This window comes from Podarcis tiliguerta (genome assembly GCF_965153285.1).
Source record: "Podarcis tiliguerta genome assembly, chromosome: 10".
Lineage (NCBI taxonomy): Eukaryota > Metazoa > Chordata > Lepidosauria > Squamata > Lacertidae > Podarcis > Podarcis tiliguerta.
The window spans coordinates 52,977,840-52,996,521 of NC_139543.1; the positions used below are offsets into that span (position 1 = coordinate 52,977,840).

At 44.2% G+C, this 18,682-nt stretch overlaps 1 protein-coding gene across 7 annotated transcripts in view; it reads left to right on the forward strand.

The window, feature by feature from the left end:
- WEE2 (WEE2 oocyte meiosis inhibiting kinase) overlaps positions 1–18,673 on the forward strand; it is a gene marked incomplete at its 5' end in the record, with an annotated part of 29,694 nt that extends 11,021 nt beyond the window's left edge. For 6 of the 7 annotated variants that reach the window (XM_083401484.1, XM_083401483.1, XM_083401485.1 and 3 more), the window contains 11 exons: positions 779–1,140; positions 5,141–5,340; positions 8,285–8,336; positions 10,843–11,015; positions 11,735–11,856; positions 12,803–12,949; positions 14,018–14,119; positions 15,314–15,399; positions 15,577–15,747; positions 16,366–16,508; positions 17,392–18,673. In XM_083401484.1, the coding sequence (XP_083257610.1) occupies positions 779–1,140; positions 5,141–5,340; positions 8,285–8,336; positions 10,843–11,015; positions 11,735–11,856; positions 12,803–12,949; positions 14,018–14,119; positions 15,314–15,399; positions 15,577–15,747; positions 16,366–16,508; positions 17,392–17,557 (1,724 nt within the window). In that variant the 3' untranslated portion in view covers positions 17,558–18,673. Of the gene's footprint in view, positions 1–82; positions 334–778; positions 1,141–5,140; positions 5,341–8,284; positions 8,337–10,842; positions 11,016–11,734; positions 11,857–12,802; positions 12,950–14,017; positions 14,120–15,313; positions 15,400–15,576; positions 15,748–16,365; positions 16,509–17,391 lie in introns of those variants that run through there. The other variant, XM_083401487.1, reaches the window with a different exon arrangement.
- Positions 18,674–18,682: the final 9 nt, after the last annotated feature.

Below are 18,682 nucleotides of genomic sequence, written 5' to 3' on the forward strand. Positions count from 1 at the left end.
GCTTTTAATTGTTGGTTTTTAATGGCAGTGGGTTGGAGCAGTTATAAATTCTGTGAGGGCATTATTAAGGGCCAGTTTTTCCAGTCAGAATGGGCTATGTCAGAAAATGTTTGTTAGCTGGCTGGGTGCCTTTGCATCTGGCTGTGGCATAGGGCCTTCCTTCTGGAGATCAGTGTAAAGGGATTATTATGTGGGGCTTTTCTCTGCCTAGTTTCTGTATATACTGACTTAACCCCTTGTGCGAGGACAGCTGTGGACTAAATGCTTATTCCTGACTAATATGAGACCTGTGTGCAGCTACAGACTATTCACATTTACTTGGAAAAACTCCCAGTGAGTTCAGTGGGGCTAATTCCCAAAGCAGTGTACATAGAATTTCAGGGTTAATATAATAATACCCTTATTCCTGAGTCTCCTCAGAGTCTTTCTCTCCCTTACTATTTTTCTTTTTTAAATGCTGTCTTATTTTCAAATGGAGTATGTCTTCTCATGCCAGTGTAGCTGTGGGGTTATTCAAAATGGATGTCTGTGTATATTGAGTAAAAGTTGAAAACTAGCTCTTGCAAGCAAATACAACTCTGGGGACAAAGTCAAGGTAGTTTGTGTGGCCTTTGCATTGTGTGAAATTGCGCAATTGAGAAGATTGAAGGGGAAAGTATCTAAGAACTTTGTTTTGAAGGAATTTGTTCCTGGAGCCTTAGGCTAGGTGTAACTTCCAAGGCTGAGACAGGTATTGCAAAAGGCTAATCGATGGGCTGTGTGTTTTGTTTCTTTCCAGCTACCATGGATGACTGGGAGAGCAGTAGTGGTAACAACTTCATCCAGAAGCTGGATTTTTCAAGTTGTGGAGAAGACACTGAGTTGGAAGAAGACAATAGCATGCAAGAGGAGGAGCCGAGTCATGTCACCCCTCAGAAAAACTGGGAGACTGGGAACTGGAGAGTAAACTGCCCTGTTCCGGTCACCCCACAGAGGCAGCTGGATGATCTTTCTTTCCCGAAATCGTGGGCAAGTCCAGTGAGGAAAGGTAAGGAATCTCTGAGGAAGAAACCGCTCCCTTTGGAAGATTATCCTGGGACGCCGCTGCACTACATCACCTGGCAAAAGCTCCAGCTCTGTGACACCCCACATACTCCAAAGGTAAGGTGATGTGTGGTGTGTGTGTATTTATATGGCACATTGTGTATAAAAATCCTCAACGGGGGAGGGGCGGCTTTGGTTGCAGTTATTAGACTTTCAACGTGGTTGAGGAGTCTTTGTGAGCATCCTTTTTTTCATTCCACAAATCTTAATATTTCTACTATAACTTTTAGACCCCATCTTCCACCAAGGGGCTCACAAAGTGGCGTACATGGTTCTCCCCCTCCACATTTCATCCTCAGAACAACCCTGTGAGGTAGGACATGACTGACCTGGAGCCTGGTGAACTTCATAACAGAATGGGGATTTCAGCTCTAGTCTTCCAGGTCCTAATCTGATATGCTAACCTCTACACCATGTCTCTGGTGCCCTGCACTTAGCAGTGTTTTGGGGTATGTGTGCTTCCTGAAAACAGTGTGATAACCATGGTTGGATTTTTCTCCAAGCACAGGGAGGTGGAGAGGCTGCTTACTGGATGCCTTCCAGTTGTTTATGCTTGGGTTTTTTTTTAAGCAAAGTCTCTCTTACTTTTAAATAAATGATTGTGGAGGACTCTCCTTGTTAGGACTTCCCTTGAACAAAATCATTTGACATACTAATCTCAAGTGCTTGGTAGCCAGTTTCCCTATCTTCCCATGCTTTAATTTGAAGCTCAGGGGAAGATGTCATGAGGCAACTCGTCCCATGGGTGTTCCTGAGATCAGGAAGTGTGGGCAGCTGGGAAGACTGCAGAGTGATGGAGAAATGTTTCACAGAAAGAAAAGTGCACAGGCCATCTCGCAAACGATACGATGAGTTCAACTGTGTGTGGACTGAGATTCTAAAGTACCATATGCATAAGCCAGAAAAATAGAAAACTCTCTCAAATGACAAGAACTGCTGAGAATTTGGGGACAAGTTTCGTCCTAAACCACAGAGCCTGGGGCTTGCCGATCAGAAGGTTGGCGGTTCAAATCCCCGTGACTGGGTGAGCTCCCGTTGCTCGGTCCCTGCTCCTGCCCACCTAGCAGTTCAAAAGCACGCCAAAGTGCAAGTAGATAAATAGGTACTGCTCAGGCGGGAAGGTAAACAGCGTTTCCGTGCGCTGCTCTGGTTGGCCAGAAGCGGCTTAGTCATGCTGGCCACATGACTCAGAAGCTGTCTGTGGACAAACACTGGCTCCCTCGGCCTGTAGAGCGAGATGAGTGCCGTAACCCCAGAGTTGTCCGTGACTGGACCTAATGGTCAGGGGTACCTTTACCTTTCATCCTAGAACCAGACTGAACACTCTTAACTGCAAATTCTATTTTTTTTTTAAATAAATATTTTATTTGTTTTTGCATAAAAGACAACAAAGCAAAACAAAAGCAACAAACAATACACCAAAAACATAAAGAATTACACAAACATAACATACTACAAACAACAGAAATAAAAACAATCTTATCTTCATATTGATCTTGCATTTACTTGTTTCTCTGACTTCCCCGAGTCTCCCTTCCCTGTATTCCAATTCATACAATTAAACAACAAATCCCTTCCCTCTGTCATAATTAACCTCCTTTCTGATTTGAATGTCTTAATATAGCTTATTCAATGCTTAGAACTTAGAATGTTGGGTCTTCTGATCCTTAAAATTTTACTCCAATAACCTTATACATTCAATCTGATGTTATTTTAACATTCATTAATCTTGTAGTGTTTCTGTAAATAGTCTTTAAATTTCTTCCAATCTTCCTCCACCGTCTCTTCACCCTGGTCTCTGATTCTGCCAGTCATTTCTGCGGATTCCATATAGTCCATGACGTTAAGACAGTTAAGTCATGAAAGTCTTAACTGCAAATTCTAATGTCCCACATCAAACTTCCAGAGAGGCAGCCAGCACCACTAAACACTGTTAGTTTACAAAACCCACAAACTCATCTCTCTCCTTCTCTGATCTGGTTTACACATATAACACTAAACTATAATTTAGGGTTATGTGAATGAGCCTGGCTGAGCCTTGGGCTTTTTTTTTCTTTTTCTTTGCTTTCCACCTCCTTAGTGGTCATAAGGAGATCAGAAATCTGTTTCTGGTTTCATTGAACTGCTATTTAGCATTTTGTGTGCCCCCTGCTTAATCTTAAGTGTGGTGTATTTAAACTAGACAGCTTCATAAACTGTGCCAGTGTGAATGTGGCATGTTTCAGTAAACCAAAGTAGTATACAGTACTAAAGTATAGTAGGTCAGGGTTTGGACATAACACATAGCTATGGTTAGAATGGAAATGAGAGCTTACAGAGTGTAAGCTCTGAGTGTAGCCACACTCAAAAAGGGGAGGACATGAACCTAAAGCCCACCCAGGTCTGTTCACATGCTCACCTAGCCCTCTATCATCTCTGTTCCCTTTCACAGATATCCACACATACCTAGATTACATCTTTAGCTTGGAGTGGAGGGATACAGGCAGTTCCACCTTCCACATATTTCCAAACTACTCAGAAAGCAACCACCACCTAGCTAACGGCCATCCCAACAGGACATACTTGGCAACTTTTCCACTGACTGTTAATGAACACTTGCAGTCATTCTGGTGCCATTGACCTCTCCTGTCCAGTGCCCCATGTCCCAATAGTATGGTACCTATAAAAGGAAGTGCTGTGCAGTGGTTAGTGTCATAGACTGAGGCTGGAGAAACCCAAGTTCAAATCTTCACTTGAGCGACCGCTCTCTCTGTTGAATCTACTTCACCGGGTTGTTGTGAGGGTGCAATTGGGGAGCAGGCAAAGCATGCCTGATGCCTTATGCTCCTTGAAGGAAAGGTGGGGTGTAAATGGATTGCACACCTGCTTAACAAGTGATGCTGGGCTAGGTAGATAGAAACACCTTCAGTGGTGGTTCTTCTCCCTCTGTCATTGTAAAAGCTGCACCTACATTCTCTCAGATGAATAGTTGACTGTTGAAGTTCTTTCTAATGGGTGCACCATACTGTGAGTGTATTTACATATTTTTACCATCAAAATGACTTCAAGTAGCATTGCAGGAACAAGCTTTACTTCAAAGCAGCTTCTGTCACTTCCAAGTCCCAGGCTTGGATGTGGAGCTTCTGCGAGCTATAAAGACACAATCCTGAGTGAGTCTCTTAATTGCATTTTTGCTCTCTTAAGGTTTGAAATGGAGCAATTTAGAAAATCCCCTTCATCTTCCTGCTTGTTAAGCTGGATGCCTGCAGATCCTCCTGGCATCTGCAGTTCTGTATTTAAGCTTTGCTGCCAAAAATAGCCTACTGTGATAGTAACATAGTTGAAAGACCCCTTTTTGTGAATTAAATCCATATGGCTGACAAGGATTTGACTTGACGGGAAGTCAAAGCCTACACATGACTCTGATATTCCAGCTGCAATTTGTGTAGCAGGTGCAGCCATTGTGGATCCTTCCAGATGTGGCTGGACTTCCATTATCCTAACACTGGCTTGGATGGACCTTGGTCTGATGTAGCAAGGAAGATCTTTTACATTCCCACCCACTGGCAATTCAAAGCATAACAAAGGTGGGAAAACTGGTTCTCCAGATGTTGTTGGACAGCTCCCATGGTCCTCTTCCATAGGCCAGGTTGACTAGGCCTGATGGGAGTTGAGAATCCAACATCTGGCAGGCACTACATTGCCTACTCCTGGCTTAATGTGGTGTACAGTGGTACCTCGGGTTAAGAACTTAATTCGTTCTGGAGGTCTGTTCTTAACCTGAAGCAGTTCTTAACCTGAAGCACCACTTTAGCTAATGGGGCCAACTGCTGCCGCCGCTGCACGATTTCTGTTCTCATCCTGAAGCAAAGTTCTTAACCCAAGGTACTATTTCTGGGTTAGTGGAGTCTGTAACCTGAAGCGTATGTAATCTGGAGAGTATGTAACCCGAGGTACCACTGTACAGGTATTGGTGAGTTTGGGAATAACAAGCACTATGACCTTCTTCTTTATTGCAGGTTGATGCTAGTGGACTAGACTGTTCTCCGTTGACTGTCTGTTGTTGTTTTCTATCTAGAGCCTCTTGTCCAAGACTGCTTTCCCTTCACCTGTGGGAAAGTTCCCCGCCAAAGGGATGAGGAACTTGAGGTTCACTTCCTGCCCTGACTCCGAGGAAACTCCCCCTGCTTCCTTAGTTAACATTAACCCCTTCACACCGGAGTCTTATCGGCAAATGGTTTTCCATCCCAGTGGCAAGAGGAAAGCCAGAGGGGAGCTGTGAGTGTTTTCTCTTTTTTCTAAAGAATATATATTCTATAGGGGGGAAAGGGAGATAACGAGGGTAGCCATCTTGTAGCCCATTGGTTTTTAATACTGTGTTGCAGGGCCTCATGAGTGCGAAGTTTGATAAGAATGGACAAGCTTCTTCTGACAGCTTGCCTGCTATAAATTTCTGACATTCCTTTGCAACAACAACAACAACAATAATAAATAATTTAATTATACCCTGCCCATCTGTCTGGGTTTCCCCAGCCACTCTGGGCGGCTCCCAACAGAATATTAAAAACACAAGAAAACATCGAACATTAAAAACTTCCCGAAACAGGGCTGCCTTCAGATGTCTTCTATAAGTCAGATAGTTGTTTATTTCCTTGACATCTGATGCGAAGGTGTTCCACAGGGCATGCACCACTACCAAGAAGGCCCTCTGCCTGGTTCCCTGTAGCCTCACTTCTTGCAATGAGGGAACCGCCAGAAGGCCCTTGGCACCGGATCTCAGTGTCCGGGCTGAACAATGGGGGTGGAGATGCTCCTTCAGGTATACGGGGCCGAGGCTGTTTAGGGCTTTAAAGATCAGCACCAACACTTTGAATTGTGCTTGGAAACGTACTGGGAGTCAATGTAGATCCTTTAAGACCAGTGCTATATGGTCTTGGCAGAGTGTTCTGAAAAATGCCTTCACAGTGCTTGAAGAGGCCCAACTGGGCTGGCCACATGAACTGAGCATGCACCCTACAATCCACATAAGAAATCTCTCCAGAGTCAGCCAGAGTCTCCAGTCATCTATGGAGGGGGTAGTTTGGAAGCTCCTTTATCTCATATCAGACTATTGACCCACCAAGCTGAGAATCATCTGTTCGGACTCCAGGGTTTCAGATTGTTGACATTCCCAATCCTACCTGGAGATGCTAGGGACTGAAGCTGGGATGTCTTCTGCACGCAAAGCAGATCACTCCTCCTCCTTCCTCGCAGTTCTTTGCAAGATGGTTTGTGTTTCAAATGAAATCTAGTTCAGTATACCATTCTTGCAGTGGCCAGCCAGATACCTATAGGAAGCAAACAGCACTCTCTCTACTTGTGCTCCCTAGAAACTGGGCACCCGGGCATAGCGCCTTGAGCATCAGAGGTAGAAGATGTTTTGTTGAAGCTCAGTGGGTTTGTAGGTCAATACAGCTTCTGGATTTTTGGGAGGCCTTCCTGGGAGCATGGCTCTGGTGTGGGGAGGCTGTCCTGCTCAGCTGCTTCACGTCAAAACACACTCCATTGCTGTTGGGGATGCTCTGGACTTCTTGATTCAAGCAGGGTATTGGATAAAACTGTCGGGATTCTGGGAGTTCTTGGCAGAAAGGTTCTCTTAACAATAGGAAGCTTTGAAAGCCTTTGCTTCAACCCAAAGAGGGCTCCTTTGTCTTTGCTGCATGTAAAGGAGACATCCAGCAAGTGCTGTGTTGATCAGTAAAAGCGCCACTCTAATAACCTCTCTGTGTGACTCTCTTAAACCACTGGAGCACACCGCAAAGCTAAGAATTGGCAATCTTCCTGGAAGTGGGCGGAGGGATGCGGAAAGCGTTCAGCGTTGTGTCTGTTTCTTAGTGTTAAATAATAGGCTTCGTGTGTTTTGTATGTTTACAAAAAATAGATTTAAAAAAACAATAGGAAGATTATCCCCCCCCCCCCCCCGATTCTCAAAGCCATGCCTAGCTGGGGGAGCTAGCATGCAGGGAGTATTGTATGAGTGAAAAGCATAACAGCACTTGACTGTAAAGATTACTGACAATGGGTCATGGTACATCTAATCGGATGGCCTACTGCGGAAAGACAGGTTTCGGCCTTCACTGGTCCAACCAACAGCTGTCAATTGTCAATGTGTAATCAACTGTCACTAAGCAATCAGCATTGCATCAATATGGGTTCAGATACCAAAGGCTAACTGAGAAGCTTAATTGCTTTCAACTGCAGGAGTTATTCCTCTATCTTCAGGCACAGGAAGGGGGGGGGAGTAGGATTTTAAAAATTAAGCTCTCTGCAGGTAGGGATGGTGGAGGATGTCATTTGGTCTGCATTTTAAAGCAAACTGAACTGATCTGCACCTCCCAGACTAATAGCACAAATCTTTGGGATTCTGCACTTCCCTGAATTTTGCAGTGCTGCCGGCTCAAAAAGAAAGAAATGTACCAAATGCATTAAGCACTTTATTCAAGGGTTAGAAATGCAAAGTTTGGAATACAAAACAAATATTTAAGTATGTGTGTTATGATAAAATACTGTTTAAGGATATGATTAAACACAATTTTTCCTAAATTTTAAAAAACAGAAATTGCCAAGTTACTGCAGAAATGGGACAGGGCAGGCTTATGAATAAATACATGCAAAACTTAACATGGGCGTAGCAGTTGCCCCTCTCTAGATCAGGTAAAACAACAGAAATACTTAGCTAACCAATCACGTCGGTTCTGCTCCCACCCCCGCAACAAGAATCCTGGCTATGCCCATGAAACAACATGGGTTGGAGGTATCACCAAATCCATCCCATAACCTCAGGTCTGTCAGAGTTGGATGAATGCTTGTTTCCAAGTGTCTCGGATTTCACAAAGACTGGGATTGGATTTCATGTGTTTAAAATGCTGCATCACTAACCCCCTCTGTCTGCAGATGTCAGGGCAGCTGTGCATTAATTTGAAATCTGAATTGATTGTAAACTAGAATGTCGATCACCCTAAATTGAGGGCTATAGCCTCTGTGGTCTTTGAGTGATTTTTTTTTTCTAGTGGTCTCTTATGCTTATGCGGAAATGCCTACATAAATACTTCATGCGGCTTGAGAAGTTCCTGAAGTTGGTGTTTGAAATATTTAAATGGTGAAACTGAATAACAGAGTTGGGAGTGGTGTCTTGTCTTTGCAGCCGGGATGCTTCTTCACGTGATTAAACTTACCGTTTCAGGGATGATCCCAGCCAAAAAGAGAGCCAGGTGGAACCAGGGTTGCCAGCCAAGGTGAGTAGTGCATTTCTTCAAACAGGTGCACAAAAAGCATCATGGCCATAAGTCATCGGTTTAAGACTGAAAGAGGGAAAGCTGTGTTACTGTAACACAGAGTAATCTTAGCACTGACTTTCTTTTCATTGCACATTTTCAAAGAAAGCACATAGTTTTATATTTTAATGAAATGGAGTGGGGAGGAAAAATTTGGTGGTGCAAGGCAATAGTTATTACAACACCAGATAGTTACTTAACAGCCTTCAACAACAACAACACCGTTCAAAACTAAACTATGTGTTGCATCAGATCTCTGTTTTAAGTTATAAAGTACGGCTAATAAGCTGAGGTATGGGCTGAAGGCCAAGTTGAAAGTTTACTTTGGTTCAGCTTTAAAACTACTTGGAAGTTCAGTTCCCTGTTTTCTTCCAGTTCTACCCTCTCCTGCCCATTTTCAATGATTCTCCTGGTAGTAATGCACTTGCCATAAATGAACCTGGTGGAGGAGGTTTTCAGGTATTAGACTAAGACTTGGACAACCAGGGTCAAATCCCCACTCAGCCATGAAGCTCCCTGGTTGACCTTGAACCAGGCACCGTCTCTCGGTCTAACACACCTCACAGGGTTGTTATGAGAATAATATATAGAGAGAGAACACCATGTATGCCGCCTTGAGCTTCTTGGAGAAAATGTGGGACACAAAAGCAAAAATAACTAAAATACTCAGACTCACTGTAATGAATGGGCCTAAGCTACCAATGTTTATTGAAATTAATGGGTCTCATCTGCATTGGACTAACTTTAGACACAACCCTGTACTTGGGTTGATCATATCTTGGTCAGAAATCAACAAATTCCTAAATTTCCATTCCAAAAGTCCGCAAATTCCAACTTACACAAAATGCTTAATTGCTTGCTGTGTACCTTGAAAAAGCTAGCTTAGGTTTGACTGTATAATGTGCTCCAGTCTCTTTCTCAATTAAGCTAAGTGAAATGTCCCCACTCCCCCCCCCCCATCGTAATGTAAACTCTAATAAATTATAGAACAACCCGAAGAGTACTTCCTTAGCATCAATAACAATCCAAGAAGTGAAGTGATGTCTGTGTAATGCAGTATCTGCCTTAAGATGGTGGTACATTCAAACTCCCGTCAGGCCCAATTAGCATGTGCAGTAGTCAGGGATGATGGGGACTGTAGTCCAAAACATCTGGATAGTACAGGAATGGGGGAAGAAGCACAGAGTTCCGGGGGCCACTGGTTTGATCTGGTTTGACCTTCACTCCCGCGAACTTGCAGGCAATGTGGTTTAGTAAGAAACTTGTCCCAGTCCATATCTAACACTTCAGGCTTCATTAATTTGAAATGCTGCTGGGAGCATAGGAAGCGGCCTTCTACCAGGTGAGAATCATTCTCCATCTTACCAATATTGGCCGCTCTTTGGGTCAGGGTCTTTTCTAAGGGATTGAACCTGTGGCTTCCTATGCACATAGCATGCCCTCTGCCTCTGAGTCACCACTGATGCTATAACTTACACGCGGAGTGAATTATTCAGCCAGAGTTGTGGGCTGAGAGGGAACAGAGTGCTGACCATAGCCGTCAAAAGCAATCACATGCCAAGGGAAACAAAATGGGGCAGGCACTTTTATGTTGGCACGGCTGCTGGCAGTATTTTGACTCAGCATATTGGATCCATTTCCATCTGCCCTGAAGGCTTTGATGTTTGTGCCTCTCCAAGTTTAATTCTAGGTTAGTGCTATGATCTACTAGAAGCTTTTAGCAGAGAAACAGTGCCAACACCATTGATTAAAATCTGAACATCTGTCGTAGAATATGTTTTGCAGGAGGGGTGCTAACAATAGCATTTTCTGCAAGGGCATAAATACATATTGGGTGCAGTTCTTTGATTTATCAGGCTTTATATTTTGCAAAATGTTGACACTGAGGCTGCAATTTGAAAGCGGGTGGTGGTGAACCGGTTGCAAAGAAGGGGAGGGGTGTCTTTAATACTTCGCTTTTGCACTGCTTTTCCCCCCTGCAAAAAATCATGCCCAGTCCTTCCTCTCCAGCTGCTTTAACCCTACAAGTGGAAAAGATACGACTTGAAGATTTTGTTTCATCTGCACCATGCTGCATAGCAAACGATTCTGGACCCCAAGGGCACTTTCCAAAGTAGTTTGTGAAGTGACATAGCAGAAGGGTGGTGATCTTCCTTCATTGATAAATCAGGAAGAAGGCAGGAAGCTTTTCCAGCGAAGCAGGATACCATACTGTGTATGCAAAGTAGGATAGCCAACTTGGTGCCAACTCCAGATCTTGCTGGACTCAAATGCCCAGCAGGCCCAGTCAAGGTAGCCAGTGGTCAAGGATGATGGGAAAGCAATGTTGGCTATTTCTGGAAGGACATCACTGCATCCAGGAACCAGAAGCCAGGGCCTCACATCGCAAGGTCTCTTCAAGTTGTGCTCGGGATTTGATGGGCAAACCTGACTTAAACTTACATGGATTCTTCTCTCCCTCCTCCAGAGATTCCTCTTACGTGAGAGCAACATGGTTTCCCGCTACAAGAAGGAATTCTTGGAACTGGAGAAAATAGGTGTGGGGGAATTTGGTTCCGTGTACAAGTGCGTCAAAAGGTTGGATGGGTGCGTCTATGCTATCAAGCGCTCCAAGAGACCCCTTGCTGGTTCCTCAGATGAGTAAGTGACCACCGCAGAACACACACCATGATAAAATGAGTAGAGCCTTGGCTGGATTGGTCAATAAATTTCTGGATTGAATGACGCTAGAAATTGTACCATGGCTGCTTATCTTAACTCTCCCACCCCACCCTTTTTTAAATAGACCATGATAGGTATTGTCATTGTTCTTCCCACTGTAGGCTCAAAAGGCAATGTTTGCATCTGGATTCCCTAAACCACATTACACATCCTCTAAGATGCTCTCTAGCCAGTGTGTAAATAAGTTGGATTTGAGATTAGCCCAAGTATTGGAAAAGGTCATGCGAAAAGCAGACTGAAAGCATTTAAAAATGAAATTCGCCATCCGTTTCATGAACCTTTTCCTTCCCCATGTCATTCAGGGCCTGCCTTTCCTTAGTCCCTGCCCAGCGCTCCAGTGAAATCTAATCTAGTATTGAATTAAGAACTTTTGTTCCATAACAATACTGTTTCCTCCTCCCACCCCAAAAAGAGAGAGACTTCAGGGTCACCAGCGCTTACCTTTCTATTGTTTCTCTAAGTGTGGGGGTGGAGAAGCATATCCCCTTCCAGGTATTTCCCAGCCATTTAAGGAATAACTTTGCCAAGTTCTCCAGGAAGTCTTGTCTGACTCTATTAACCCTCCCCTGTCCAAACTCCTGATCTCACAACAATATTGTTCTTTGAATGATGGGTCATTTCTCTCTCATTCTCTCTAGGCAAATGGCTTTGCGGGAAGTCTATGCCCATGCTGTGCTTGGCCATCATCCCCATGTTGTGCGTTATTACTCGGCTTGGGCAGAAGATGATCACATGATCATTCAGAATGAGCACTGCAATGGTAAGGATACCAGTGGGGGTAGAGGTGGGGGCTTAGGATACTGCTCAACTTCCCATGTTAACTGAAACTTTAAATTCACATGCACTTTGTGAAGTCCTTTGTGTACTTAAATTGAGGTTAATGGATGCTCATGGAGCTTGGAAGTCCAGAGCAAGATGAGCTGCCACCCTGTTGCTTTCTAGACTCATAAACTGCCAGAAGGATTTGAAGCTCTCCACCTCCACCCCAAATGCAAAATCTGGGCTCTCTAAAGGACCAAACATGAGGAATGGTGTGGTTAAGGACCACCCTTGCATGAGGTCTGCAGAGTGTACCAAATCCACATGCGTTCATTCAACATTAGCAGAAGAATCTGCAGAAAATGGGTGTTCCCATTGCATGTACACTTCTGCCCAGTTCTGCCCAGTTCTGCCCAGTCCAACCAAAATGATGTGTATAAAATGCATATACTAAGGGCAGGTGTCCATAAAATGCACATGTAAGGTTAAAATAAGGCAAAATTATATTTAGGGAATGGCTTGCAAAGGTTGACATACAAAATATGCATTGGGAGAAATTAGCACTAAAACACTGGTGAAATTATTTTAATAAAAATAAATCACAAACTGGTATGGAAATGTGGTAAACTGAATTTAAGATATGTAAAAAGACACAGTAGTGAGAGAAAGTCTACATGGGGGCCTGGCTAGCACAAATGTTGGGAGTTTCCTTATATAAAAGAGCCAATGCAGAAGATGTCAATCAAAACCCTTTGAAATGAAAGTGATGGAAGCTAGTAGATTCAAACCAAAACTCTAAGAGGCAGAAGTGTGAGGCTACCACTTAACTGTTAACCAGATCTTCTAAATTCCTGCCTTCTAAAAGAGAGCAATCTGCTTCAGAAGAAGGCTCTGTGAATAAGTGGGTGAGGAACTCTTGTCTGCTGTGATCGCTTGGCTTTCCGCAGGTGGGAGCCTTCAAGATGTGCTTTTGGAAAAGGCAAATACATCAGATTATTTCAAAGAATCTGAGCTGAAGGAGATCTTGCTGCAAGTTTCCATGGGACTGAAATATATTCACACTTCTGGCCTGGTTCACTTGGACATCAAACCCAGTAAGCATTTCTTTTCAGTAATTCTTTGTTGTTGTTTAGCTGTGTCCAACTCTTCGTGATCCCATGGACCACAGCACGCCAGGCACTCCTGTCTTCCACTGCCTCCTGCAGTTTGGTCAGTGCTTTAGGCATCAAATATTTGTGAATGGCATGCATAAGCACATTGCCATAACCCTTTGAGAAAAGTGAGTTAAGCACAGTTGAACTTCTAGATGGGATGGGGGCCATTAAATAGGAACTGTGACAATCCTTGTTTAGAGTTCTGTTCTAAGGAATAAGGAAATTTGAGCCTAGCTTGTTACTAACTTGGACATAACCCCAATTACCTGGCCAATTGAATTCAGTTGAACCAACTTCTGCATAGATAGGGTTGAGATTACAGTTTAATTCACTGAAGCTATGCGCCCACAACAGAGAAAAAGCTGAAATGGACCATATGAGGATAGGCTGAAGGAACTCTAGGTATGTTCAGCCTATAGAATAAAAGACTGATTGGAGGTCAAGGTTGACGGTGGGTGAAAACACATAGAAGGGGACAAAGGCTCTGCTGCCTAAATCTAACCGGCTGGTATAGTTCAATCAAACATCAAGAGAAACGTATTGATGGTAAAGGCAGTTTGACAATGAAACCAATTATCTAGAGGGATGGTGGGCTGTCCCTTGTTGGGACACCTTCCAGCAGAGACCATATAGCAATGGGGATATTCTAAATGTGGATTTCCTGCATCAAACAAGGGGGCAGTTTTGCAATACTCGCCTTTCCTCAAGGATTCTTTGAAATAAAATAAATCAAGCCCTACTGTACCCAAATTGCTGGAAAACTCTGGAAATACATCTTCTTAGGCTTCACTTGAATTTGGGGGTGATGATGCTTACAACTGTAAAATCAGTCATAGCTTCATCCAAAAGCAAATCCACTTGTCTATCTGACAGCATTTCTTAGACTTCTCTCTTCCCCGGATTGGATATTTAGTGGCAAGCTAGAAAGTGATTGTGGAATGCAGACTGCAGTTTATCTGTGTGGCCATTTCAAGCTTCCGTGCTGTTTTTCTGTCTTTGCATTTACAGGCAATATCTTTATATGTCATAAGCTGATTGGGCCTGCTGGTCAGGAGGAGAGCGACAGTGAAGACGACGGCTTTGCCTCTTCTAATGTGGTGTATAAAATTGGTTGGTAGCGTAAATACTCTATGCTTCTAGGGCTAAGACTAGAATGGTTTTTAGGGTGTATATAACCAATCTCTTTGGGACGCGGGTGGCGCTGTGGGTAAAACCTCAGTGTCTAGGACTTGCCGATCTTATGGTCAGTGGTTCGAATCCCTGCGGCGGGGTGAGCTCCCGTCTTTCGGTCCCAGCTCCTGCCCACCTAGCAATTTGAAAGCACCCCTAAGTGCAAGTAGATAAATAGGTACCGCTTTATAGTGGGAAGGTAAACGGTGTTTCCGTGTGCTGTGCTGGTGCAGGCTCGCCAGAGCAGCTTTGTCATGCTGGCCACGTGACCCAGAAGTGTCTGCGGACAGCGCTGGCTCCCGGCCTCTTAAGTGAGATGAGCGCACAACCCTAGAGTCTGTCAAGACTGGCCTGTACGGGCAGGGGTACCTTTACCTTTACCAATCTCTTTGCTCCAAATTCTCAGATGGGATCCATGGAAGAGAGGGCCACGATAAGTGGGAAGAGGGGCAAGTGTTCTGGGTCCTGAATAGATATTAGAATGGGTTCAGCAAGAATCAACTGAACGCACATAACTGCATTAGGTTGTTTGGGGGTTGTTTATTCCAATTTTTTATGCATAGAACATACCCATCAAGGTCACCCATGGGATGATTCCTGCTTTGATGGATGGATTGCCACCCTTGCCTAATCAGGGTGCTGCTGTGCTTGAGTAATATAACCTGAAAGTTGCCTTCAGCCTGCTAGCTTCCTTCTCAAGTGTAGACATCACTCAAGAAATATTATATATTGTATGTGTGAGCCTAGACCACTGAGAGGCTCAGGCCAGAAAAGCCAGCTGTAGGTTCCAGCATGCAAGAAGAGCCCTCCAGAGATTGCAAGATTACAACTGTCATCATTGGCTTTGCTGGCTGGGATTAGTGGGAGTTGGACTACAACCACATCCGGAGGACCACATCGCTGGTGTATAATTCCCCTACTCAACAAATTTATACCTCGTCTTTCCTCTCAAAGAAACCCAGGGTGGCAAAGGAATCTGTAATAAAAATACAAGTAAATAAAATTCTGTAGCACATGCTGAGTTTCTCCAGCAGACTAATCTGTCTTGTGTAGGACTCGCTGAATGCAGAAAGCTTGCAAAGACCGCTGGCACATATTAATGCATTTCATGACTCACAAGTTTCTTTTTCTTAGGGGACCTTGGACATGTGACATCCATAACCAATCCCCAGGTGGAAGAGGGTGATAGCCGATTTTTGGCCAATGAAGTCTTGCAAGAGGTAATGATGTGGGCTTTCTTTGGCTCATGGGGGCTTCAGCAGAAACAGGAACTTATACACTTCCCATTAAAATCCCTTTTCCTGAAGAGAGATGCTGATTTGAACATGATCAGACTTGGGTCCATAACTTCTCTTGACTGTTTTTTCCCCTTTTAAAATCTTCTGCTTCCTCCATAGCAATACTGCTACCTGCCCAAAGCAGACATCTTTGCCCTTGCGCTGACCATCTCTCTGGCAGCAGGCTGTGGTTCCCTGCCTACCAACGGCACCCTGTGGCATCACATCCGCCAAGGCAACCTTCCGCTAATCCCTCAGCAGCTGTCGCGGGGCTTTGCAGAACTGCTCAGTGTGAGTGTCCTTTGGGGGAGGACTGTAGCTCAGTGGTACAGCATCTGCTTGGCATGTAGAACATCCCAGGTTTGGTTCCAGTCATCTCCAGGTGGGGCCAGGAGAGACCCCTGCCTGAAACCCCAAAGAGCTGCTGACAGCCAGCATAAGCAATACTGAGCTGAATTGACAATGGTCTCATTCAGTATAAGGCAGCTTCCTAAGTTCCTAGCATGAGGAGAGCAGTGACATTTCCACGCATCAATAATATGAGCCATGGTGCCGTCGGATCAGGACTTTGAGGCAGAAGTTTGGGACCCCATTCAGCAGAATGAGGAGAGTGCTCAAATCATAGAATCACAGAGTTGGAAGGGGCCCTGGGAATCATTGTCCAACCCCCTGCAATGCAGGAATACTCAGCTGTCCCATATGAAGATTGAACCCACGACTTTGGGGTTATCAGCACCATGTGCTGAGCTATCCAGTTATGTAGCAGGGTAGGCTTACCGCATAGCTGAAGTAATGCCCAAAACACATTGCCATCTCAAGAGCCTGACCTCCCCCCGAAAATTCAGCATCTTAAAATTACCCAACCACATCACTGAATATAAAAATCTCTCTTTCCCCTGCTTGCATCAGCTGATGATTCATCCTGATCCGGTTGTGAGGCCATCAGCCACTGCACTAACCAAACACTCTGTCCTCCGGCCTTCTCTTGGGAAAGCTGCCCAGCTTCAGGAACAGCTGAATGAGGAGAGGTTCAAAATTGCCATGCTGGAAAGGTAAAAACAAAGACCTTCGTGCTTCAGTAGCCAATCAAGATTTGCAAACAAGAAGGGCATTGGACTTCCTGGCTTGGAAGAGACTTCTCCTTTGCAGGGAGAACATGTTCTTAATCAGGTGTGAAGAACCATTGGCTCTCCAGATGTTGACTGAACTTCAGCAACCACCAGGCCCCAAGCAAGTGTGGCCAGTGATTATGGGAGTTGTAGTTCAGCATTTGGATGGCCAATGCTTCTCCTATCTGTTCTAAATGCAACTGTGGCTTATGTCAGGGGAAAAATCCAAGCCATGTCTTTTCCTCATCACAGAATTCTGACATCTGGGTTTCCACATGACTCTAATAGAACCCTTCACTGGGAGTCTCACCTCTTCCTCATAGACATTACCCAGACTGACTTTCCATGCCAGTTTTATTTACCTCCTGCTGCTATTTTAAAGTGAGGAGGAGGGTCTGTGACTTCTCATGCTTGTTTTGAGTGGGCAGGGCCAAGGGAAGAAAAGAGGTCGTGGCAAATCTACACCATGCAATTTAAAGCACTTTTATGCCACTTTCATCCATCTTGGCTTCCCAAAAAGAATCCTGGGAAGCGCATTTTGTTGTGGGTGTTGACTTGTTAGAAGACCCCATAACAAACCACAATTCCCAGGATTCTTGCGGGGAGGGGGAGCCAATAAAGTGGCAAGAGTTTTGCCCATCCACACTGCAACCAAGCACACTGTTATGTACTACACCACAACTTACTCTGTTATCAACCGTAGAAAGCCCACTTTCAACAGTGGAAGGGGGGCCCTGTGGGCAGGAAGGAAAGTCTGCATGTGCAAATGTGTGTGTGACGTTGGCAACCCCTTGTGTTAAATCATACCAAATTCTCTCTTTTTCAGAGAGCTGAGAGCAGCCCGTCTTGCCCAGAGCTTCAGAAAGGATAAATTTTTGGAATGTGCCAGGCCTCAAGAATCTGGAGCCAACTCAAACCACCCAAACAGCAAGAAGCGTCTGGTTGGAGGGAAAAATGCCCGGTCGTTTAGCTTTACTGCTGGTGGCTTTTGAAGGTTTAGGCTCCTCAAATCACTGAAAACACACCCCTTAGAAACAGGACACCTTCAGATTTAAGGGACTGTGTTTTTACTTATTCCACCATGCGATTGTCATAGTACTAAATCTGGCTACCTGTAAGAGATAGTTGCTACCCATCACATTACAACATAATCTCTTTTTAAACCTGTCTGTCGCTTCCTTTTGCCTGAAACGAGTGGGTTTGTTTTCCCTCCCAGAATTATCAGAAGAGTGTACAACTTTATTTCTTTTCTCTAGCTTTTAGGTTATCCTGTGTTTTCAAGACCCCTTGTGTTTTTCACTTTAAAACAACAACACACAGCCCCTAGCTGTATTTCAAATGGAATACGATTCAGGCAGCAGATGGCTTGTTCCTCTTGCAGTTGGGGAGGACCCTGCCATCACTAACATTTAAGTCCCACCTAGAGAGCCAGAGAAAGTAACCAATGCAAAATATATATTTAATATTCAACAGACCTAATGAACAGGATCCTTCTAAAACCAACAGGTTAGCCCTGCTGCCAATGGGGGTTGAATAAAATGAGTCTATATTTGGAAACAGATTGTTTTCCATGAGCAATAGCAGACAGGATACAGCCTGGCCTTGATGGCTGTCTTTTTTGTGTCCAGGATACAGCACCTGCTGTTCTTAATGTGGGTGGCTGACAATACTGACAGGTAAAGGATTGATCTGTATTTTTGCCAAGTGTCGTCTGGGATGGGTGGTTGGTGTTTCAAGCACATTGGAAGGGAATAATAAATGCTTTTTAGAACGCCTTGATGTTCTGGGGATTATGTTATGTAAAGTGTTCATAAATAAAATAAAGTAAACCTTATGCCCCTGTCGAAGTGTTAACTTCTATTGTGGTTTTCCTGAACACAAAACACTGCTTTGACTAGCCCAGTCATGAAGACTTGGCCAATTGCAGCAGTGTCTTTTGGGGGTTTCAAGCCTCTCTGTGTGAGTTCCCCTGACTTTCCTGAAGATAGCTTTACTTCACTAGCTGCAGGACAGCACAAATTTTATAGCTGTTGAGAAATGATTCTTTTTCTTAAAAAAAGAAAGTGATACATTTGTGAATAAAGCTTCTAATTTTGTTTTCTTCTAAAGTGTATGTG